Source organism: Oncorhynchus kisutch, unplaced genomic scaffold (genome assembly GCF_002021735.2).
Source record: "Oncorhynchus kisutch isolate 150728-3 unplaced genomic scaffold, Okis_V2 Okis01b-Okis20b_hom, whole genome shotgun sequence".
NCBI lineage: Eukaryota > Metazoa > Chordata > Actinopteri > Salmoniformes > Salmonidae > Oncorhynchus > Oncorhynchus kisutch.
Genome location: NW_022261978.1, coordinates 10294278 through 10316228, shown reverse-complemented (window position 1 = coordinate 10316228; position 21951 = coordinate 10294278). Strand labels below are relative to the sequence as shown.

Here is a 21951-nt window from a genome sequence, read left to right as displayed (position 1 = left end):
AACAGCTGCTAACCATGTGTATGTGACCAATAACATCTGCTAACCATGTGATATGTGACCATTAACAGCTGCTAACCATGTGTATGTGACCAATAACATCTGCTAACCATGTGTATATGACCAATAACATCTGCTAACCATGTGATATGTGACCATTAACATCTGCTAACCATGTGTATGTGACCAATAACATCTGCTAACCATGTGATATGTGACCATTAACAGCTGCTAACCATGTGTATGTGACCAATAACATCTGCTAACCATGTGATATGTGACCATTAACAGCTGCTAACCATGTGATATGTGACCATTAACAGCTGCTAACCATGTGTATGTGACCAATAACATCTGCTAACCATGTGTATATGACCAATAACATCTGCTAACCATGTGATATGTGACCATTAACAGCTGCTAACCATGTGTATGTGACCAATAACATCTGCTAACCATGTGATATGTGACCATTAACAGCTGCTAACCATGTGTATGTGACCAATAACAGCTGCTAACCATGTGTATGTGACCAATAACATCTGCTAACCATGTGATATGTGACCATTAACAGCTGCTAACCATGTGTATGTGACCAATAACATCTGCTAACCATGTGATATGTGACCATTAACAGCTGCTAACCATGTGTATGTGACCAATAACATCTGCTAACCATGTGTATGTGACCATTAACATCTGCTAACCATGTGTATGTGACCAATAACATCTGCTAACCATGTGTATGTGACCAATAACATCTGCTAACCATGTGATATGTGACCATTAACAGCTGCTAACCATGTGTATGTGACCAATAACATCTGCTAACCATGTGTATGTGACCATTAACATCTGCTAACCATGTGTATGTGACCAATAACATCTGCTAACCATGTGTATGTGACCAATAACATCTGCTAACCATGTGTATGTGACCAATAACATCTGTTAACCATGTGTATGTGACCAATAACATCTGCTAACCATGTGATATGTGACCATTAACATCTGCTAACCATGTGTATGTGACCAATAACATCTGCTAACCATGTGTATGTGACCAATAACATCTGCTAACCATGTGTATGTGACCAATAACCATGTGTATGATTAGATTTAGTGAATATTTTTAGAAACTGCGTTACTTCAGTCAGCAGATGACGAAGTGAGTTTTTCAGGTGATGCTTCTCGCGTGACGTATAATGCAGTGGACACACGGGTTTCCACTAGCTACCACAGCCACAATATCAAAATGGACGATATCGAAAAAAAATGAATGAAAACGAACATTTGCTTTTTGGTCTTAATTTAGGATTCGGCATAAGGGTGGCAATGTGGTTAAGGTTAAGGTTGAAATCAAATTTTAAGAAGATAAATTGTAAAAATGGGTGTTTTTTTTGTGGACTTTGTGGCGGCTGTGGTAACTAGTGACGACCGACTGCTGTGGACGCTTCTGGAACGACACGGTTCAACCGTCTCTGTAGCCTGTTAGCCGACAAGAAGTACAAACATTGAAGCTCTGTCGAACATGTTTGTGTAGCTACACAAATACCACCCCAGTGATTTAAACACAGTTCTGTTAACGTATCTACTAGCTCATTTAAACGTCATTTGCTTGTTATTACATAAGCAAATGTGTTACCGAGCCTAGTATTAGGCTAGTCGCTAATGCTAAGTAGCTAGCTAGCTAGCTAACATCCCTGACAATGAGCTCACTAAGATACTCTCCTCCTGCTAATGAAGAGGAGATCTGCTGGACGGAGAAAGCCGCTATGGGGATGAACATCGTCATTAAAGAAGAAGAGGAGGATATTACAGTGATAGGAACGGAAGAAGCTTGTCGAATTAAAGAGGAGGAAGGGATAAAGGCTGTCACAGTGAAAGAGGAAGAGGGGATAGAGGTTGTCATAGTGGAAGAAGAGGTAGAAGCTTTCAGAATGAAAGATGAGATAGAGGAGGATATCACATTGAAAGAAGAAGAACCTTTTGTGGTGAAAGAGGAGGAGACTGAAGATCTGATTAACACCAGTGAGTATTGTCTTAACAGGGGACACACTATGCAGTTGTTGAACCAGGGTGTGGTTTTAGGGGCAATCTACAGACCTCGTTAAAAAAAAGAGTACTTTCTTAAAAGTGGATTTATGTTTTTTTGTTTAGTTTGTATTCAGAGTTCGCTTGTGTAACAGTATAACTTTAGACCGTCCCCTCGCCCATACCCGGGCGCGAACCAGGGACCCTCTGCACACATCAACAACAGTCACCCACGAAGCAGCGTTATCCATCGCTACACAAAATCCGCGGGGGAACCACTACTTCAAGGTCTCAGAGCAAGTGACGTCACCGATTGAAACGCTATTTAGCGCGCACCGCTAACTAGGCTAGCCGTTTCACATCGGTTACACTTGTCTATTGCTCTCCGACAGAAGGTCCTAGGATGATAAGTGATATGTTTGGAATCAAATGAGGGAGCAAGCTACAACCTATGTTTTTACCTGTAGTCAAACTCTCTTCCCTTTTACAGATCCAAAAACGAGGCAATATGCAGTTTCCTGGCCCTCCCAGGGCTCTACAGTGAAGGAGGACATCAGAAAGATACAGGAAGAATCTAATGTGACACCCGTGAGTCCCAGACAGTTTGGTGGTGATGACGACGATGCTATTCACTGCGAGAAAGAATGCGACGTGAAAGACAATGATTGGTTTCCTAGCAACAGGCTGAAGGCGGAGTTGGCTCCAGAGAGCCACACCCATGAGCAGAAGGGGAGTGGTGTGAGTACATCCCAGTCACAAAGTGATTCTGGTTCTCAACATTCCTTCCTTAATTCCTGGACCTCCTCCTATAAATCCATTGGAGGAGAACATTTGAGGTTCATCCAAATACTGATATGTGAAATGTTTTTTGGCAAATACAGATGATTCTGATTGGACTTTCTCCTCCACAACATTTATAGCAGGAGGTCCAGAGAATTAGGAATGAAGGAGGGTGTGTTTCTGATCTGAGGTTCCTCCTCTTGGACTTTCTCCTGCACAACATTTATAGCAGGAGGTCCAGAGAATGAGGAATCAAGGAGGGTGTGTTTCTGATCTGAGGTTCCTCCTCTTGGACTTTCTCCTCCACAACATTTATAGCAGGAGGTCCAGAGAATGAGAGGAATCAAGGTAGGAGAGTGTTTCCCACCCTAAATTGATTGTTTATTTTTGTGGTTTCCAGGACATGTCTTTCCCTCTCCCAGATTCCCCAGGTCGTGCCTCTCCCACTGTTGCCTTACTGTGGGGTCTGAAGAGGGTGTCTGTGCGGCTGGTCGACTGCAGGAAAACACCGGGTCTGCGTGGAACTGTGAGAGGAGAAGAAGAGGGAGATTCAGATTCAAGTAAGAACAGTGGTGTGTGGATTAGACTACAATCTGCTTCTGTTACAGTTCTGTGGTCAGTGTTGTAGAGCAGCTCATTAGTTCTGTGGTCAGTGTGTTCACTGTTGTAGAGCAGCTCATTAGTTCTGTGGTCACTGTTGTAGAGCAGCTCATTAGTTCTGTGGTCAGTGTATTCACTGTTGTAGAGGAGCTCATTAGTTCTGTGGTCACTGTTGTAGAGCAGCTCATTAGTTGTGTGGTCACTGTTGTAGAGCAGCTCATTAGTTCTGTGGTCAGTGTGTTCACTGTTGTAGAGCAGCTCATTAGTTCTGTGGTCACTGTTGTAGAGTAGCTCACTAGTTCTGTGGTCACTGTTGTAGAGCAGCTCATTAGTTCTGTGGTCAGTGTATTCACTGTTGTAGAGCAGCTCATTAGTTCTGTGGTCAGTGTGTTCACTGTTGTACAGCAGCTCATTAGTTCTGTGGTCACTGTTGTAGAGCAGCTCATTAGTTCTGTGGTCACTGTTGTAGAGCAGCTCATTAGTTCTGTGGTCACTGTTGTAGAGCAGCTCATTAGTTCTGTGGTCAGTGTTGTAGAGGAGCCCATTAGTTCTGTGGTCAGTGTATTCACTGTTGTAGAGCAGCTCATTAGTTCTGTGGTCACTGTTGTAGAGCAGCTCATTAGTTCTGTGGTCAGTGTATTCACTGTTGTATAGCAGCTCATTAGTTCTGTGGTCACTGTTGTAGAGCAGCTCATTAGTTCTGTGGTCAGTGTATTCACTGTTGTATAGCAGCTCATTAGTTCTGTGGTCAGTGTGTTCACTGTTGTAGAGCAGCTCATTAGTTCTGTGGTCAGTGTATTCACTGTTGTAGAGCAGCTCATTAGTTCTGTGGTCAGTGTATTCACTGTTGTACAGCAGCTCATTAGTTCTGTGGTCAGTGTGTTCACTGTTGTACAGCAGCTCATTAGTTCTGTGGTCACTGTTGTAGAGCAGCTCATTAGTTCTGTGGTCACTGTTGTAGAGCAGCTCATTAGTTCTGTATTCACTGTTGTACAGCAGCTCATTAGTTCTGTGGTCAGTGTTGTAGAGGAGCTCATTAGTTCTGTGGTCAGTGTATTCACTGTTGTATAGCAGCTCATTAGTTCTGTGGTCAGTGTATTCACTGTTGTAGAGCAGCTCATTAGTTCTGTGGTCACTGTTGTAGAGCAGCTCATTAGTTCTGTGGTCAGTGTATTCACTGTTGTATAGCAGCTCATTAGTTCTGTGGTCAGTGTATTCACTGTTGTAGAGCAGCTCATTAGTTCTGTGGTCAGTGTATTCACTGTTGTAGAGCAGCTCATTAGTTCTGTGGTCAGTGTATTCACTGTTGTACAGCAGCTCATTAGTTCTGTGGTCAGTGTATTCACTGTTGTACAGCAGCTCATTAGTTCTGTGGTCAGTGTATTCACTGTTGTAGAGCAGCTCATTAGTTCTGTGGTCAGTGTATTCACTGTTGTACAGCAGCTCATTAGTTCTGTGGTCAGTGTATTCACTGTTGTAGAGCAGCTCATTAGTTCTGTGGTCAGTGTATTCACTGTTGTAGAGCAGCTCATTAGTTCTGTGGTCAGTGTTGTAGAGCAGCTCATTAGTTCTGTGGTCAGTGTATTCACTGTTGTATAGCAGCTCATTAGTTCTGTGGTCAGTGTATTCACTGTTGTAGAGCAGCTCATTAGTTCTGTGGTCACTGTTGTAGAGCAGCTCATTAGTTCTGTGGTCACTGTTGTAGAGCAGCTCATTAGTTCTGTGGTCACTGTTGTAGAGCAGCTCATTAGTTCTGTGGTCACTGTTGTAGAGCAGCTCATTAGTTCTGTGGTCAGTGTTCTGTGGTCACTGTTGTAGAGCAGCTCATTAGTTCTGTGGTCAGTGTTGTAGAGCAGCTCATTAGTTCTGTGGTCAGTGTTGTAGAGCAGCTCATTAGTTCTGTGGTCAGTGTGTTCACTGTTGTAGAGCAGCTCATTAGTTCTGTGGTCAGTGTATTCACTGTTGTACAGCAGCTCATTAGTTCTGTGGTCAGTGTATTCACTGTTGTAGAGCAGCTCATTAGTTCTGTGGTCAGTGTATTCACTGTTGTAGAGCAGCTCATTAGTTCTGTGGTCAGTGTATTATTCACTGTTGTAGAGCAGCTCATTAGTTCTGTGGTCAGTGTATTCACTGTTGTAGAGCAGCTCATTAGTTCTGTGGTCACTGTTGTAGAGCAGCTCATTAGTTCTGTGGTCACTGTTGTAGAGCAGCTCATTAGTTCTGTGGTCACTGTTGTAGAGCAGCTCATTAGTTCTGTGGTCACTGTTGTAGAGCAGCTCATTAGTTCTGTGGTCACTGTTGTAGAGCAGCTCATTAGTTCTGTGGTCACTGTTGTAGAGCAGCTCATTAGTTCTGTGGTCAGTGTATTCACTGTTGTAGAGCAGCTCATTAGTTCTGTGGTCACTGTTGTAGAGCAGCTCATTAGTTCTGTGGTCAGTGTTGTAGAGCAGCTCATTAGTTCTGTGGTCACTGTTGTAGAGCAGCTCATTAGTTCTGTGGTCAGTGTATTCACTGTTGTAGAGCAGCTCATTAGTTCTGTGGTCACTGTTGTAGAGCAGCTCATTAGTTCTGTGGTCACTGTTGTAGAGCAGCTCATTAGTTCTGTGGTCAGTGTATTCACTGTTGTAGAGCAGCTCATTAGTTCTGTGGTCACTGTTGTAGAGCAGCTCATTAGTTCTGTGGTCAGTGTATTCACTGTTGTAGAGCAGCTCATTAGTTCTGTGGTCAGTGTATTCACTGTTGTAGAGCAGCTCATTAGTTCTGTGGTCACTGTTATAGAGCAGCTCATTAGTTCTGTGGTCAGTGTATTCACTGTTGTAGAGCAGCTCATTAGTTCTGTGGTCAGTGTATTCACTGTTGTAGAGCAGCTCATTAGTTCTGTGGTCAGTGTATTCACTGTTGTAGAGCAGCTCATTAGTTCTGTGGTCACTGTTGTAGAGCAGCTCATTAGTTCTGTGGTCACTGTTGTAGAGCAGCTCATTAGTTCTGTGGTCAGTGTATTCACTGTTGTAGAGCAGCTCATTAGTTCTGTGGGCAGTGTATTCACTGTTGTAGAGCAGCTCATTAGTTCTGTGGGCAGTGTATTCACTGTTGTAGAGCAGCTCATTAGTTCTGTGGTCACTGTTGTAGAGCAGCTCATTAGTTCTGTGGTCAGTGTATTCACTGTTGTAGAGCAGCTCATTAGTTCTGTGGTCAGTGTATTCACTGTTGTACAGCAGCTCATTAGTTCTGTGGTCAGTGTATTCACTGTTGTACAGCAGCTCATTAGTTCTGTGGTCAGTGTATTCACTGTTGTAGAGCAGCTCATTAGTTCTGTGGTCAGTGTATTCACTGTTGTACAGCAGCTCATTAGTTCTGTGGTCAGTGTATTCACTGTTGTAGAGCAGCTCATTAGTTCTGTGGTCAGTGTGTTCACTGTTGTACAGCAGCTCATTAGTTCTGTGGTCACTGTTGTAGAGCAGCTCATTAGTTCTGTGGTCACTGTTGTAGAGCAGCTCATTAGTTCTGTGGTCACTGTTGTACAGCAGCTCATTAGTTCTGTGGTCAGTGTTGTAGAGGAGCTCATTAGTTCTGTGGTCAGTGTATTCACTGTTGTATAGCAGCTCATTAGTTCTGTGGTCAGTGTATTCACTGTTGTAGAGCAGCTCATTAGTTCTGTGGTCACTGTTGTAGAGCAGCTCATTAGTTCTGTGGTCAGTGTATTCACTGTTGTATAGCAGCTCATTAGTTCTGTGGTCAGTGTATTCACTGTTGTAGAGCAGCTCATTAGTTCTGTGGTCAGTGTATTCACTGTTGTAGAGCAGCTCATTAGTTCTGTGGTCAGTGTATTCACTGTTGTACAGCAGCTCATTAGTTCTGTGGTCAGTGTATTCACTGTTGTACAGCAGCTCATTAGTTCTGTGGTCAGTGTATTCACTGTTGTAGAGCAGCTCATTAGTTCTGTGGTCAGTGTATTCACTGTTGTACAGCAGCTCATTAGTTCTGTGGTCAGTGTATTCACTGTTGTAGAGCAGCTCATTAGTTATGTGGTCAGTGTATTAGAGCAGCTCATTAGTTCTGTGGTCAGTGTATTCACTGTTGTATAGCAGCTCATTAGTTCTGTGGTCAGTGTATTCACTGTTGTAGAGCAGCTCATTAGTTCTGTGGTCACTGTTGTAGAGCAGCTCATTAGTTCTGTGGTCACTGTTGTAGAGCAGCTCATTAGTTCTGTGGTCACTGTTGTAGAGCAGCTCATTAGTTCTGTGGTCACTGTTGTAGAGCAGCTCATTAGTTCTGTGGTCAGTGTTCTGTGGTCACTGTTGTAGAGCAGCTCATTAGTTCTGTGGTCAGTGTTGTAGAGCAGCTCATTAGTTCTGTGGTCAGTGTTGTAGAGCAGCTCATTAGTTCTGTGGTCAGTGTATTCACTGTTGTAGAGCAGCTCATTAGTTCTGTGGTCAGTGTATTCACTGTTGTAGAGCAGCTCATTAGTTCTGTGGTCAGTGTGTTCACTGTTGTAGAGCAGCTCATTAGTTCTGTGGTCAGTGTATTCACTGTTGTACAGCAGCTCATTAGTTCTGTGGTCAGTGTATTCACTGTTGTACAGCAGCTCATTAGTTCTGTGGTCAGTGTATTCACTGTTGTAGAGCAGCTCATTAGTTCTGTGGTCAGTGTATTATTCACTGTTGTAGAGCAGCTCATTAGTTCTGTGGTCAGTGTATTATTCACTGTTGTAGAGCAGCTCATTAGTTCTGTGGTCACTGTTGTAGAGCAGCTCATTAGTTCTGTGGTCACTGTTGTAGAGCAGCTCATTAGTTCTGTGGTCAGTGTATTCACTGTTGTAGAGCAGCTCATTAGTTCTGTGGTCAGTGTATTCACTGTTGTAGAGCAGCTCATTAGTTCTGTGGTCAGTGTATTCACTGTTGTAGAGCAGCTCATTAGTTCTGTGGTCAGTGTATTCACTGTTGTAGAGCAGCTCATTAGTTCTGTGGTCAGTGTATTCACTGTTGTAGAGCAGCTCATTAGTTCTGTGGTCAGTGTATTCACTGTTGTAGAGCAGCTCATTAGTTCTGTGGTCACTGTTGTAGAGCAGCTCATTAGTTCTGAAACTACTCGAGCTGCTTTTTGCTAAAGTAATTGTGCACTGAATGGTGTTAGTCAGGTGTTTCACCCGTGCTGGCTTGTCATCTCGCTAGTCAGGTGTTTCACCCGTGCTGGCTTGTCATCTCGCTAGTCAGGAGGTGTTTCACCCATGCTGGCTTGTCATCTCGCTAGTCAGGAGGTGTTTCACCCGTGCTGGCTTGTCAACTCGCTAGTCAGGAGGTGTTTCACCCATGCTGGCTTGTCATCTCGCTAGTCAGGAGGCGTTTCACCCGTGCTGGCTTGTCATCTCGCTAGTCAGAAGGTGTTTCACCCATGCTGGCTTGTCATCTCGCTAGTCAGGAGGCGTTTCACCCATGCTGGCTTGTCATCTCGCTAGTCAGGAGGCGTTTCACCCATGCTGGCTTGTCATCTCGCTAGTCAGAAGGTGTTTCTCCCGTGCTGGCTTGTCATCTTTCTAGTCAGAAGGTGTTTTTCCCGTGCGGTCTTGTCATCTCTCTAGTCAGAAGGTTTCTCCCGTGCGGTCTTGTCATCTCTCTAGTCAGAAGGTGTTTTTCCCGTGCGGTCTTGTCATCTCTCTAGTCAGAAGGTGTTTTTCCCGTGCGGTCTTGTCATCTCTCTAGTCAGAAGGTTTCTCCCGTGCGGTCTTGTCATCTCTCTAGTCAGAAGGTGTTTTTCCCGTGCGGTCTTGTCATCTCGCTAGTCAGAAGGTGTTTCTCCCGTGCGGTCTTGTCATCTCGCTAGTCAGAAGGTGTTTCTCCCGTGCGGTCTTGTCATCTTCTTAGTCAGAAGGTGTCTGCCTAGAGCGCTGTAGCGCATTAAGTGGAAACAAAGACTGTTCTCAGGGCAGGTCTGCCGGTTTTGACTAGCGTAAGTGACTTTTCGTAGCAGGTTAGTGCAAATAACGTGGTAGGTTAGTAGAATTAGGTTAAGGTCAGGATAATTAACGTGGTAGGTTAGTAGAATTAGGTTAAGGTTAGGATAATTAACGTGGTAGGTTAGTAGAATTAGGTTAAGGTTAGGATAATTAACGTGGTAGGTTAGTAGAATTAGGTTAGCTAAAAATGCTAAAACTGTCCCGATGCGACTTGGACATATCTAGCTACAACCAGGCCTGCCCTGAGAACAATCTTGGTTTCCACGACTACGATGCTGCCTCATGACACAGGGGAAGGATTGAGAGACGGTGCTTGAAGGAGAAACTGAGTTGAATCATTTTGTCCACTGTTTAAATGGATCTAAGCTAAATATATATACAGTGCATTCGAAAAGTATTCAGACCCCTCGACTTTTTCAAAATGTTTGTTACGTTACAGCCTTATTCTAAAATGTATTAAAATAAAATCTTCAATCTACACACAATACCCCATAATGACAAAGCGAAAACAACAAAAAAATAGAAATTTTTGCAAATGTTTTAGAAATATAAAACTGATATCACGTTTACATAACTTTTCAGACCCTTATTAACTCAGTACGTTGTTAAAGCACCCGTGGCAGCGATTACAGCCTCGAGTCTTCGTCGGTATGACGCTACAAGCTTGGCACACTTGTTTCTCACATTCCTCTCTGCAGATCCTCTCAAGCTCTGTCAGGTTGAATGGGGAGCGTCGCTGCACAGCTATTTTCAGGTTTCATCACCACGCTTCACCAAAGGGATGGTGGCAGGTTAACTATTTACCAAGAGTAAAACAAAACAACCATAATATCTATTTACCACCACAGACCGATGCTGGAACTAAGACTGCACTCAACAAACTGTATAAGGCCATAAGAAAACAAGAAAAAGCTCATCCAGAGGCGGCCCTCCTACCTCATTTCTACCAGCATGTTAAATGTGCAACCAGAGGGAAAAATTCTCTAGACCACCTTTACTCCACACAGAACGCACGGGGACTGGTGGTGTAGTTGAGTGAGATGCCTACCTCTACCAAAAGACAGTGAATGTCCCTGCTGTTGACAATGGGACCAGTTTATTCCGATATAATGGAGAAGGTAGAACATCAGACTGACGACGGGTCCTCACCCTGGAGTGGATGTTGAGGGGAGAACATCTAGGTCAAGGCCAACGATGGGTCCTCGCCCTGGAGTGGATGTTGAGGGGAGAACATCTAGGTCGAGGCCAACGACAGGTCCTCTCCCTGGAGTGGATGTTGAGGGTAGAACATCTAGGTCAAGGCCAACAGTAGGTCCTCACCCTGGAGTGGATGTTGAGGGGAGAACATCTAGGTCAAGGCCAACGACGGGTCCTCACCCTGGAGTGGATGTTGAGGGGAGAACATCTAGGTCAAGGCCAACGATGGGTCCTCACCCTGGAGTGGATGTTGAGGGGAGAACATCTAGGTCAAGGCCAACGACGGGTCCTCACCCTGGAGTGGATATTGAGGGGAGAACATATAGGTCAAGGCCAACGATGGGTCCTCACCCTGGAGTGGATGTTGAGGGGAGAACATCTAGGTCAAGGCCAACGATGGGTCCTCACCCTGGAGTGGATGTTGAGGGGAGAACATCTCGGTCAAGGCCAACGTTGGGTCCTCACCCTGGAGTGGATGTTAAGGGGAGAACATCTAGGTCAAGGCCAACGATGGGTCCTCACCCTGGAGTGGAGGTTGAGGGGAGAACATCTAGGTCGAGGCCAACGACGGGTCCTCACCCTGAAGTGGATGTTCAGGGGAGAACGTCTAGGTCAAGGCCAACGATGGGTCCTCACCCTGGAGTGGATGTTGAGGGGAGAACATCTAGGTCAAGGCCAACGATGGGTCCTCACCCTGGAGTGGATGTTGAGGGGAGAACATCTAGGTCAAGGCCAACGACGGGTCATCACAGCTTTTGGTGGCAGCAGTTATATCTAACTACCCCGACCCCAACAGCAGCTACATTGGATTCCAGGAAGCAGAGGCTCATAGCGTCTTATACGAATAACATTTTCAAGAAATAACATTGTAGTTAAAAAAAGTATTAACAAATGAATGTTATTATAAAACATGCAACAACATTTACAGTTACTAAGCAACTCAGCATTAGTTAGACCAGGGATTTACAAACATCTACCTAGAGAGCAACCATCTTGTAGATTTTCACTCCAACAGCTGGGCTTGATTAGGGTTGGATTGAGAACCTACAGGACGGTAGGTCTCTAGGTACAATGTTTGAGAACCTACAGAACGGTAGGTCTCTAGGTACAATGTTTGAGAACCTACAGGACGGTAGGTCTCTAGGTACAATGTTTGAGAACCTACAGGACGGTAGGTCTCTAGGTACAATGTTTGAGAACCTACAGGACGGTAGGTCTCTAGGTACATGTTAGAGGAATTCTAAATTCCTATATGTTTTATAGCCAAAATCAAATTCGCACTCTCTCTATTTCATAAATGAGTTGTAAATTCATTAATTATGCATGAAATAGATCGAGACCAGTCTTAAAAGTCAGGTAACAGCGTTTAATTCAAGAGAGTACTGCTACATACACATTTTACCACAGGTTATAAACTGAAAATGACGTCAGCGTTTTCCTAAATGTTCTATCTCTTCATACCACCGGTGGAGAGGCCCCATAGTTCTCGAGCCTCCTCTCCTAAACCCAAGATCAGTCAGTATAAATAAGCATTCTAGACAGTCTGGAGATAGTCCGTTCCTGCCACCTGGAGATAGTACATTCATTTGTACAAGGAACAGACTGTCATTGTTACTAAACTCCTGACTACATTATATACAATTGGGAATGGGAGAAAGAGAGAAAATTCATATATGTACAGTACATTATAGCATTTGGACTAGTCAGTTCTGATTGGAATGTATACATAATTAGTCATTTCAACCATCATTTCCTCCAACAGTACAATGTTTGAGAACCTACTGGTTGGTAGGTCTCTAGGTACAATGTTTGAGAACCGTGGGGTTTATGTAAAACGCAGGGAAGATCCCAATTGCATACTCTTTGTGTCCTCTCTCCTTCTCAGAACGCATTGGATGAGAAATCCAGAGGACCTCTGTCTCTCATCCAATGTGTGTTTTGAGAAGGAGATGAGCAAAGGCGACGTGAGGAGTATGTAATTGAGATCTTCCCACAGAATCCTCCTCATTACTCCATGTGCTGACTCATACCTGCGAGGCAGCCCAGTTCCAAAACTTCACCAGGTTGTTAAACAAGCCTCACTGGGCGCCAGATGAATTGAATCCCCTCATTGGACAGAACGGGTGTTCCCATTCAAGACGATGATGGGTGGACTGTCGGCCGTTGCGAGTGTACCCATTGGAGCAAAGCAGTAACTAAAAGCAGGAAGTGTTCCCATCAGTCTGTGCTGTGATTTGTTGAATCAACTCAACTGACATTACAAAAAAAACATTCCATTGCATGAGCCACATCCGTTAGCATCATCTGAATGAACATTCTACATTACCATGGAAATGATCGTATCACGTACGGCAAGAGGTGCCGATGTGTGATGTCTGGAACCAACAGGACCCTGAACAGCTTCCCCACCCCCCCGAGCCATAAGACTGATAAAGAGTTCACCAAATGGCTACCTGGACGATCTACATGAACTTTGACCCACATCAACATACGCTGCTGCTACTGATTCTCATCTGTCACTTTATTCCTAGTTATATGTACATATCTACCTCCATTACCCCGTACCCCTACACATCAACTCAGTTCTGGTACTCTGTGTATACAGCTATGTTATTACCTAGTACCCCTACACATCAACTACCTCGTACCCCTACACATTAACTCAATACTGGTACTCTGTGTATACAGCCATGTTATTACTTAGTACCCCTACACATCAACTCAGTACTGGTACTCTGTGTATACAGCCATGTTATTACCTAGTACCCCTACACATCAACTCAGTACTGGTACCCCTGTGTATACAGCCATGTTATTACCTAGTACCCCTACACATCAACTCAGTACTGGTACCCCTGTGTATACAGCCATGTTATTACCTAGTACCCCTACACATCAACTCAGTACTGGTACCCCTGTGTATACAGCCATGTTATTACCTAGTACCCCTACACATCAACTCAGTACTGGTACTCTGTGTATACAGCCATGTTATTACCTAGTACCCCTACACATCAACTCAGTACTGGTACCCCTGTGTATACAGCCATGTTATTACCTAGTACCCCTACACATCAACTCAGTACTGGTACACCTGTGTATACAGCCATGTTATTACCTAGTACCCCTACACATCAACTCAGTACTGGTACTCTGTGTATACAGCCATGTTATTACCTAGTACCCCTACACATCAACTCAGTACTGGTACTCTGTGTATACAGACATGTTATTACCTAGTACCCCTACACATCAACTACCTCGTACCCCTACACATCAACTCAGTACTGGTACCCCTGTGTATACAGCCATGTTGTTACCTAGTACCCCTACACATCAACTCAGTACTGGTACTCTGTATATACAGCCATGTTATTACCTAGTACCCCTACACATCAACTCAGTACTAGTACTCTGTGTAAACAACCATGTTATTACCTAGTACCCCTACACATCAACTCAGTACTAGTACTCTGTGTAAACAACCATGTTATTACCTAGTACCCCTACACATCAACTCAGTACTAGTACTCTGTGTAAACAGCCATGTTATTACCTAGTACCCCTACACATCAACTCAGTACTAGTACTCTGTGTAAACAGCCATGTTATTACCTAGTACCCCTACACATCAACTCAGTACTAGTACTCTGTGTAAACAGCCATGTTATTACCTAGTACCCCTACACATCAACTCAGTACTAGTACTCTGTGTAAACAACCATGTTATTACCTAGTACCCCTACACATCAACTCAGTACTAGTACTCTGTGTAAACAGCCATGTTATTACCTAGTACCCCTACACATCAACTCAGTACTAGTACTCTGTGTAAACAGCCATGACCCCTACACATCAACTCAGTACTGGTACTCTGTGTATACAGCCATGTTATTACCTAGTACCCCTACACATCAACTCAGTACTGGTACTCTGTGTATACAGCCATGTTATTACCTAGTACCCCTACACATCAACTCAGTACTAGTACTCTGTGTATACAGCCATGTTATTACCTAGTACCCCTACACATCAACTCAGTACTAGTACTCTGTGTATACAGCCATGTTATTACCTAGTACCCCTACACATCAACTCAGTACTAGTACTCTGTGTAAACAACCATGTTGTTACCTAGTACCCCTACACATCAACTCAGTACTAGTACTCTGTGTAAACAACCATGTTATTACCTAGTACCCCTACACATCAACTCAGTACTAGTACTCTGTGTAAACAACCATGTTATTACCTAGTACCCCTACACATCAACTCAGTACTAGTACTCTGTGTAAACAACCATGTTATTACCTAGTACCCCTACACATCAACTCAGTACTGGTACTCTGTGTATACAGCCATGTTATTACCTAGTACCCCTACACATCAACTCAGTACTGGTACCCCTGTGTATACAGCCATGTTATTACCTAGTACCCCTACACATCAACTCAGTACTAGTACTCTGTGTAAACAACCATGTTATTACCTAGTACCCCTACACATCAACTCAGTACTAGTACTCTGTGTATACAGCCATGTTATTACCTAGTACCCCTACACATCAACTCAGTACTGGTACTCTGTGTATACAGCCATGTTATTACCTAGTACCCCTACACATCAACTCAGTACTAGTACTCTGTGTAAACAACCATGTTATTACCTAGTACCCCTACACATCAACTCAGTACTAGTACTCTGTGTATACAGCCATGTTATTACCTAGTACCCCTACACATCAACTCAGTACTGGTACCCCTGTGTATACAGCCATGTTGTTACCTAGTACCCCTACACATCAACTCAGTACTGGTACTCTGTGTATACAGCCATGTTATTACCTAGTACCCCTACACATCAACTCAGTACTAGTACTCTGTGTATACAGCCATGTTGTTACCTAGTACCCCTACACATCAACTCAGTACTGGTACTCTGTGTATACAGCCATGTTGTTACCTAGTACCCCTACACATCAACTCAGTACTGGTACTCTGTGTATACAGCCATGTTGTCGTTACTCGTGTATTTATTATTACAGGTTTTACTTTATTTCTCTATTTTCTTTCTGTTCTCATTGTTGGGCCCGAAAGGAGGCATTTCACTGTTAATCTACACCTGTTGTTTATGAAGCATGTGACAATAAAACGTTGATTTGATGACAACACCAGGCAGCCATTGCAGGTGTTCCCAGGAGTTGACCAGTCAAACTGCCATGAGTTGACCAGGGTTAGAGGTTCTTCTATTCATTCTGATGTCTATGCTAATGAGTTGACCAGGGTTAGAGGTTATTCTATTCATTCTGATGTCTATGCTAATGAATTGACCAGGGTTAGAGGTTCTTCTATTCATTCTGATGTCTATGCTAATGAGTTGACCAGGGTTAGAGGTTCTTCTATTCATTCTGATGTCTATGCTAATGAGTTGACCAGGGTTAGAGGTTCTAATCCCATTCTATTCATTCTGATGTCTATGCTAATGAGTTGACCAGGGTTAGAGGTTTTTCTATTCATTCTGATGTCTATGCTAATGAGTTGACCAGGGTTAGAGGTTTTTCTATTCATTCTGATGTCTATGCTAATGAGTTGACCAAGGTTAGAGGTTCTTCTATTCATTCTGATGTCTATGCTAATGAGTTTGAACTTGCAACCTTCCGGTTACTAGTCCAACGCTCTAACCACTAGGCTACCCTGCCGCCCCGAGTTAGAAGTTATTCTATTCATTCTGATGTCTATGCTAATGAGTTGACCAGGGTTAGAGGTTCTAATCCCATTCTATTCATTCTGATGTCTATGCTAATGAGTTGACCAGGGTTAGAGGTTCTAATCCCATTCTATTCATTCTGATGTCTATGCTAATGAGTTGACCAGGGTTAGAGGTTATTCTATTCATTCTGATGTCTGGCCATGGTGTGCTGGTATGAAAACACCCCTGAGGGAGAGAATGGTGCTGCTCCAGATGGTCTGCATAGCATTCACACTGAACACAACCACCAATGATTGCATGCCATGTTTTTGATTCCACAACATCACACTGCCATTATTAGGCTAAAGGTAGTTGCAAAGTTAAGTTTAAAGTTTGGTAGATTTTTTTTCTTTCCACCGGGGTGATGTTGGGAGGTAGGTCTGGTGTCTCCCAGGGTGATGTTGGGTGGTAGGTCTGGTGTCTCCCGGGGTGATGTTGGGAGGTTGGTCTGGTGTCCCCCAGGGTGATGTTGGGTGGTAGGTCTGGTGTCCCCCGGGGCGATGTTGGGAGGTAGGTCTGGTGTCCCCCGGGGCGATGTTGGGAGGTAGGTTTGGTGTCCCCCAGGGTGATGTTGGGTGGTAGGTCTGGTGTCCCCCGGGGTGATGTTGGGAGGTAGGTCTGGTGTCCCCGGGGTGATGTTGGGTGGTATGTCTGGTGTCCCCCGGGGCAATATTGGGTGGTAGGTCTGGTGTCCCCCGGGACGATGTTGGGAGGTAGGTCTGGTGTCCACTGGGGTGATGTTTGGAGGTAGGTCTGGTGTCACCCGGGGCGTTGTTGGGAGGAAGGTCTGGTGTCACCCGGGGCGATGTTGGGAGGTAGGTCTGGTGTCACCCGGGGCGATGTTGGGAGGTAGGTCTGGTGTCCCCCGGGGTGATGTTGGGAGGTTGGTCTGGTGTCACCCGGGGTGATGTTGGGAGGTAGGTCTGGTGTCACCCGGGGCATTGTTGGGAGGTAGGTCTGGTGTCACCCACAGTCTGCAGGATCAATGGGGTCCTAGACAGCCTGCTGGACCAACGGGGTCCTAGACAGCCTGCTGGACCAACGGGGTCCTAGACAGCCTGCTGGACCAACGGGGTCCTAGACAGCCTGCTGGACCAATGGGGTCCTAGACAGCCTGCTGGACCAATGGGGTCCTAGACAGCCTGCTGGACCAATGGGGTTCTAGACAGCCTGCTGGACCAATGGGGTTCTAGACAGCCTGCTGGCCCAACGGGGTCCTAGACAGCCTGCTGGACCAACGGGGTTCTAGACAGCCTGCTGGCCCAACGGGGTCCTAGACAGCCTGCTGGCCCAACGGGGTCCTAGACAGCCTGCTGGACCAACGGGGTCCTAGACAGCCTGCTGGCCCAACGGGGTCCTAGACAGCCTGCTGGCCCAACGGGGTCCTAGACAGCCTGCTGGCCCAACGGGGTCCTAGACAGCCTGCTGGCCCAACGGGGTCCTAGACAGCCTGCAGGACCAATGGGGTCCTAGACAGCCTGCAGGACCAATGGGGTTCTAGACAGCCTGCTGGACCAATGGGGTCCTAGACAGCCCCCTGGACCAATGGGGTTCTAGACAGCCCCCTGGACCAATGGGGTTCTAGACAGCCTGCAGGACCAATGGGGTTCTAGACAGCCTGCTGGACCAATGGGGTTCTAGACAGCCTGCTGGACCAATGGGGTCCTAGACAGCCTGCTGGACCAATGGGGTCCTAGACAGCCTGCTGGACCAATGGGGTCCTAGACAGCCTGCTGGACCAATGGGGTCCTAGACAGCCTGCTGGACCAATGGGGTTCTAGACAGCCTGCTGGACCAATGGGGTTCTAGACAGCCTGCTGGACCAACGGGGTTCTAGACGGCCTGCTGGACCAACAGGGTTTTAAAGTTGGGGTTTTAAAGGGGTTCCAATGGGGTTCTAAAGATGTAACAGATTAACAAATCATACAGACATTAGTCCTCATTTGTCTTACCTTGCATCCTGCTGAACAATTATTTCAGGATGCACGAGTGGAGGAACTTTGGGTCCCAACTTTGAAAAGAGTGAAATGGATACAGTGATAGAAGATAAAATCAGGGTTCGTCAAATCAAATGTTATTGGTTGCAGACACACATTTAGCAGATTATTGTTTGAAATGCTTGTGTTTCTAGCTCCAACAGTGCAGTAGTGTCTAACTAAATGCTTGTGTTTCTAGCTCCAACAGTGCAGTAGTGTCTAACTAAATGCTTGTGTTTCTAGCTCCAACAGTGCAGTAGTGTCTAACTAAATGCTTGTGTTTCTAGCTCCAACAGTGAACTTCCCCTCCCCCTTAACATGTATTTTTGAATTTTACCCCCTTTTTCTCCTCAATTTCGTGGTATCCAATTGTTAGTAGTTACTATCTTGTCTCATCGCTACAACTCCCGTACGGGCTCGGGAGAGACGAAGGTTGAAAGCCATGCGTCCCCCGAAACACAACCCAACCAAGCCGCACTGCTTCTTTAACACAGCGCTCATCCAACCCGGAAGCCAGCCGCACCAATGTGTCGGAGGAAACACTGTGCACCTGGCGACCTGGTTAGCGTGCACTGCGCCCAGGCCCGCCACAGGAGTCACTAGTGCTCGATGAGACAAGGATATCCCTACCAGCCAAACCCTCCCCAACCCGGACAACGCTAGGGCAATTGTGCGTCGCCCCATGGACCCAGAGCCCTGGCTCGAACCCAGTCTCTGGGGGCACAGCTAGCACTGCGATGCAGCGCCACCCGGGAGGCCCCTTAACATGTATTTTTAACCTCACGCTGAATGTTAAGGAAGTCCCCAAGTTATGGAAATCTGATTTTGTGCTGCCTCTCCTGAATGGTGGAGATCTTTCGCTACTTGACAACTATCGACCGATATCAAAATCGTCTGTACTGTCAAAGGTCCTGGAGTCCTTATATAGTAGGCAGCTGAAGGCCTGCCTCCAAGAAAACAACATCTTAAATGGAATCAGGTTTTAGTTCTGGCCACAGCACACCGTTTCAGTAACATTGAAGGTTTTAAATGTCATCCATTGTGCTCTTGACAAGAAGTTACATTGTGTTGTCTGTCTTTATTGATTTGTTGAAGGCATTTGACACCGTGGACCATGCTGTGTTGGTGCAAAGGTTAAAAATGATATGGCTATTACTAGTCATGCTCTAGATTGGTTAATAAATAACCTATCAAATTGTACACCATGTGTAATGGCGGATGGTTGTAATGTGTAAGGGCGGATGGTTGAGTCCATAGAGTTTTGCTCAGGTGTTCCGCAAGGTTCTATTTTGGGCCCACTGTTCATTTTGTATATCAACAACATTGGGGATCATATTGAAACAGCGGATGTTCATTTTTTATGCAGATGATACTGTTCTTTATTCAAGTGGTAGTAGTTTAGCTTTTGAAAATGCCCAAAGAGCATTTAACACCATACAACAGAATCTGTATGATTTTTAAGCTGGTTCTGAATTCGGGTAAAACAAAATGCATGATATTTTCAAATGCCAGGCATGTTGCTAATCATGTCATCGCTACATTGGATGGACATACTATAGAGCAAGTCAGTGTACAAATATTTGGGTGTGTGGGTTAACTGCCTTGTCAGCTCGGGGATTCGATCTGGCAACCTTTCAGTTACTGGCCCATGTTATGTCAATGAGAAAAACCTGTATAAATAAAGGTTAAATAAAAAAAATATCTTAACAATTCAAAACAATAGCCAATGCTAACTAGCATCCGCTAACATACCTGTAGACTTCCAGTAATTTCACTAAAACGAGTTGACTGTCTTCATAGGAAGACGTTTATTTCATTCAGGTCTCTCTTTTAAATAAACACTATTTATTTTTGGCAGGTGAAAGAACAGACTCAGAGGAGCCAGAGATGTCCAACCCAGCAGGACAACACCACTGCTCCCACTGTGGAAAGAGTTTTTCCCGGTTAGGGTCCCTGAAAAGGCACGAGATGATACATACAGGAGAAAAGCCTTTCCACTGCTCCCAGTGTGGAAAGAGTTTTGCCATGTTATTTTGCCTGAAACGACATGAGATGATACACACAGGAGAAAAGCCATTCCACTGCTCCCAGTGCGGAAAGAGTTTTGCCCGGTTATGGCAGCTGAAAATGGATGAGAGAAGGCACAGAGGAGAGAAGCCTTTCCGCTGCTCCGATTGTGGAAAGAGTTTTACCCAGTTCGGGGGCCTGAAGGAACATGAGAGAATGCACACTGGAGAAAAGCCCTTCAACTGTTCCTTTTGTGGAAAGTGTTTTTCCCGGTTGAGGCACCTGAAAACACATGAGAGAATTCACACAGGAGAAAAGCCCTACCACTGCCCACATTGTGGAAAGAGTTTTACTCGGTCGGGACACCTGAAAGCACATGAGAGAATTCACACAGGAGAAAAGCCCTTCCACTGCTCCCTGTGCGGAAAGAGTTTTACTCAGTTAGGGGGCCTGACAAAACATAAGATATTACACAAAGGAGAGAAGCATTTCCACTGCTCCCTGTGTGGAAAGAGTTTTATCCAGTTATGGGGCCTGAAAACACATGAGTGGACACACATAAAAGAGAAGCCTCACCCCTGTTCCCAGTGTGAAAAGAGTTTTACCCGGTTGGGGCACCTGAAAACACACGAGAGAATTCACACAGAAGAAAAGCCCTTACACTGCTCCTTGTGTGGAAAGACTTTTATTCAGTTACTGGGCCTGAAAAGACATGAGTGGACGCACATAAAAGAGAAGCCTCACCCCTGTTCCCAGTGTTCAAAGAGTTTCACACAGTCAAGATACCTGAAAAAACATGAGCTAACACACTCCGCGGAGAAGCCTTGAAAGAATCCACATTGCAGAGAAATATATATTAGAAAGATATTTACCTAGTTAGGGAACCTGAAAGACCAGGAGGTAACAGACACAGGGGAAACACCTTACCACTGCTCTCAGTGTGGAAAGAGAGATTTAACGTAACTCATTAATTAACTGATGGTAACAGACACAGGGGAAGTACCTTACCACTGCTCTCAGTGTGGAAAGAGAGATGTAACGTAACTCAGTAATTAACTGATGTATTTAACACATACAGTGCTCCAACACTTGTCTCATATTTTTGACTGACTGTTTATGCCACACGAAATCAAATTGTAACAAAGTGAACTCAATGTTTTTTAACATGAATTGGACATAGAGTCTATCTGTTTCAGTATAGAGTAGGTCAGTTGTAATGCTTTTTAAATCAATTAGAACTTTTTAGAACTCTGTCTTTGTGTATTTTCTCTGTGTGTTAATCAAGTGCTATCTATTTACATGTGATATATTTCCTCTTGTGTTTGCATTGTGTATGTGTGTGTGTGTGAAAAAAATAAACAAATGTACAGACTGAGAAAAACGTACGAATCTAATTCCAACAGTATTTATTCATAATGTACATGTTAATATTGAGAGGGGTGTACTGCAAGGCAGGATCAATAAGGGATAGCCAATTAACTTGTATATAGAACCAGAAATAACTATGGATTTTCTGGTTCATTCAAAAATCGCAATTTAGATATGCGTTTTTCAGACCATGCACATTTCTAGCGTCCCTTTTCAGAATAATAAAAGGTATCTGGCTAACTCATCGATCCTGCTGTTGTTGTATACCACTCAGGTCTAAGTCTGCCTAGA

At 44.7% G+C, this 21951-nt stretch overlaps 1 protein-coding gene across 1 annotated transcript; it reads left to right on the top strand.

The window, feature by feature from the left end:
* Positions 1-1227: 1227 nt before the first annotated feature.
* On the top strand, positions 1228-21630 carry LOC116358856 (gastrula zinc finger protein XlCGF57.1-like). Its single transcript, XM_031811106.1, has 4 exons — positions 1228-2028; positions 2522-2769; positions 3212-3371; positions 20144-21630. Exons 1-4 carry the CDS (start codon positions 1707-1709, stop codon positions 21118-21120), a joined length of 1707 nt encoding a protein of 568 aa, XP_031666966.1. The 5' UTR covers positions 1228-1706; the 3' UTR covers positions 21121-21630.
* Positions 21631-21951: the final 321 nt, after the last annotated feature.

Excerpts from the sequence above, each read along its gene's own strand:
- LOC116358856 (XM_031811106.1), top strand. The coding sequence starts at position 1,707 with ATGAGCTCACTAAGATACTCTCCTCCTGCTAATGAAGAGGAGATCTGC. Across the intron at positions 2,770-3,211 it reads ATGAGCAGAAGGGGAGTGGT|GACATGTCTTTCCCTCTCCC; the intron begins GTGAGTACATCC and ends TGTGGTTTCCAG. Across the intron at positions 3,372-20,143 it reads AGAGGGAGATTCAGATTCAA|GTGAAAGAACAGACTCAGAG; the intron begins GTAAGAACAGTG and ends TATTTTTGGCAG.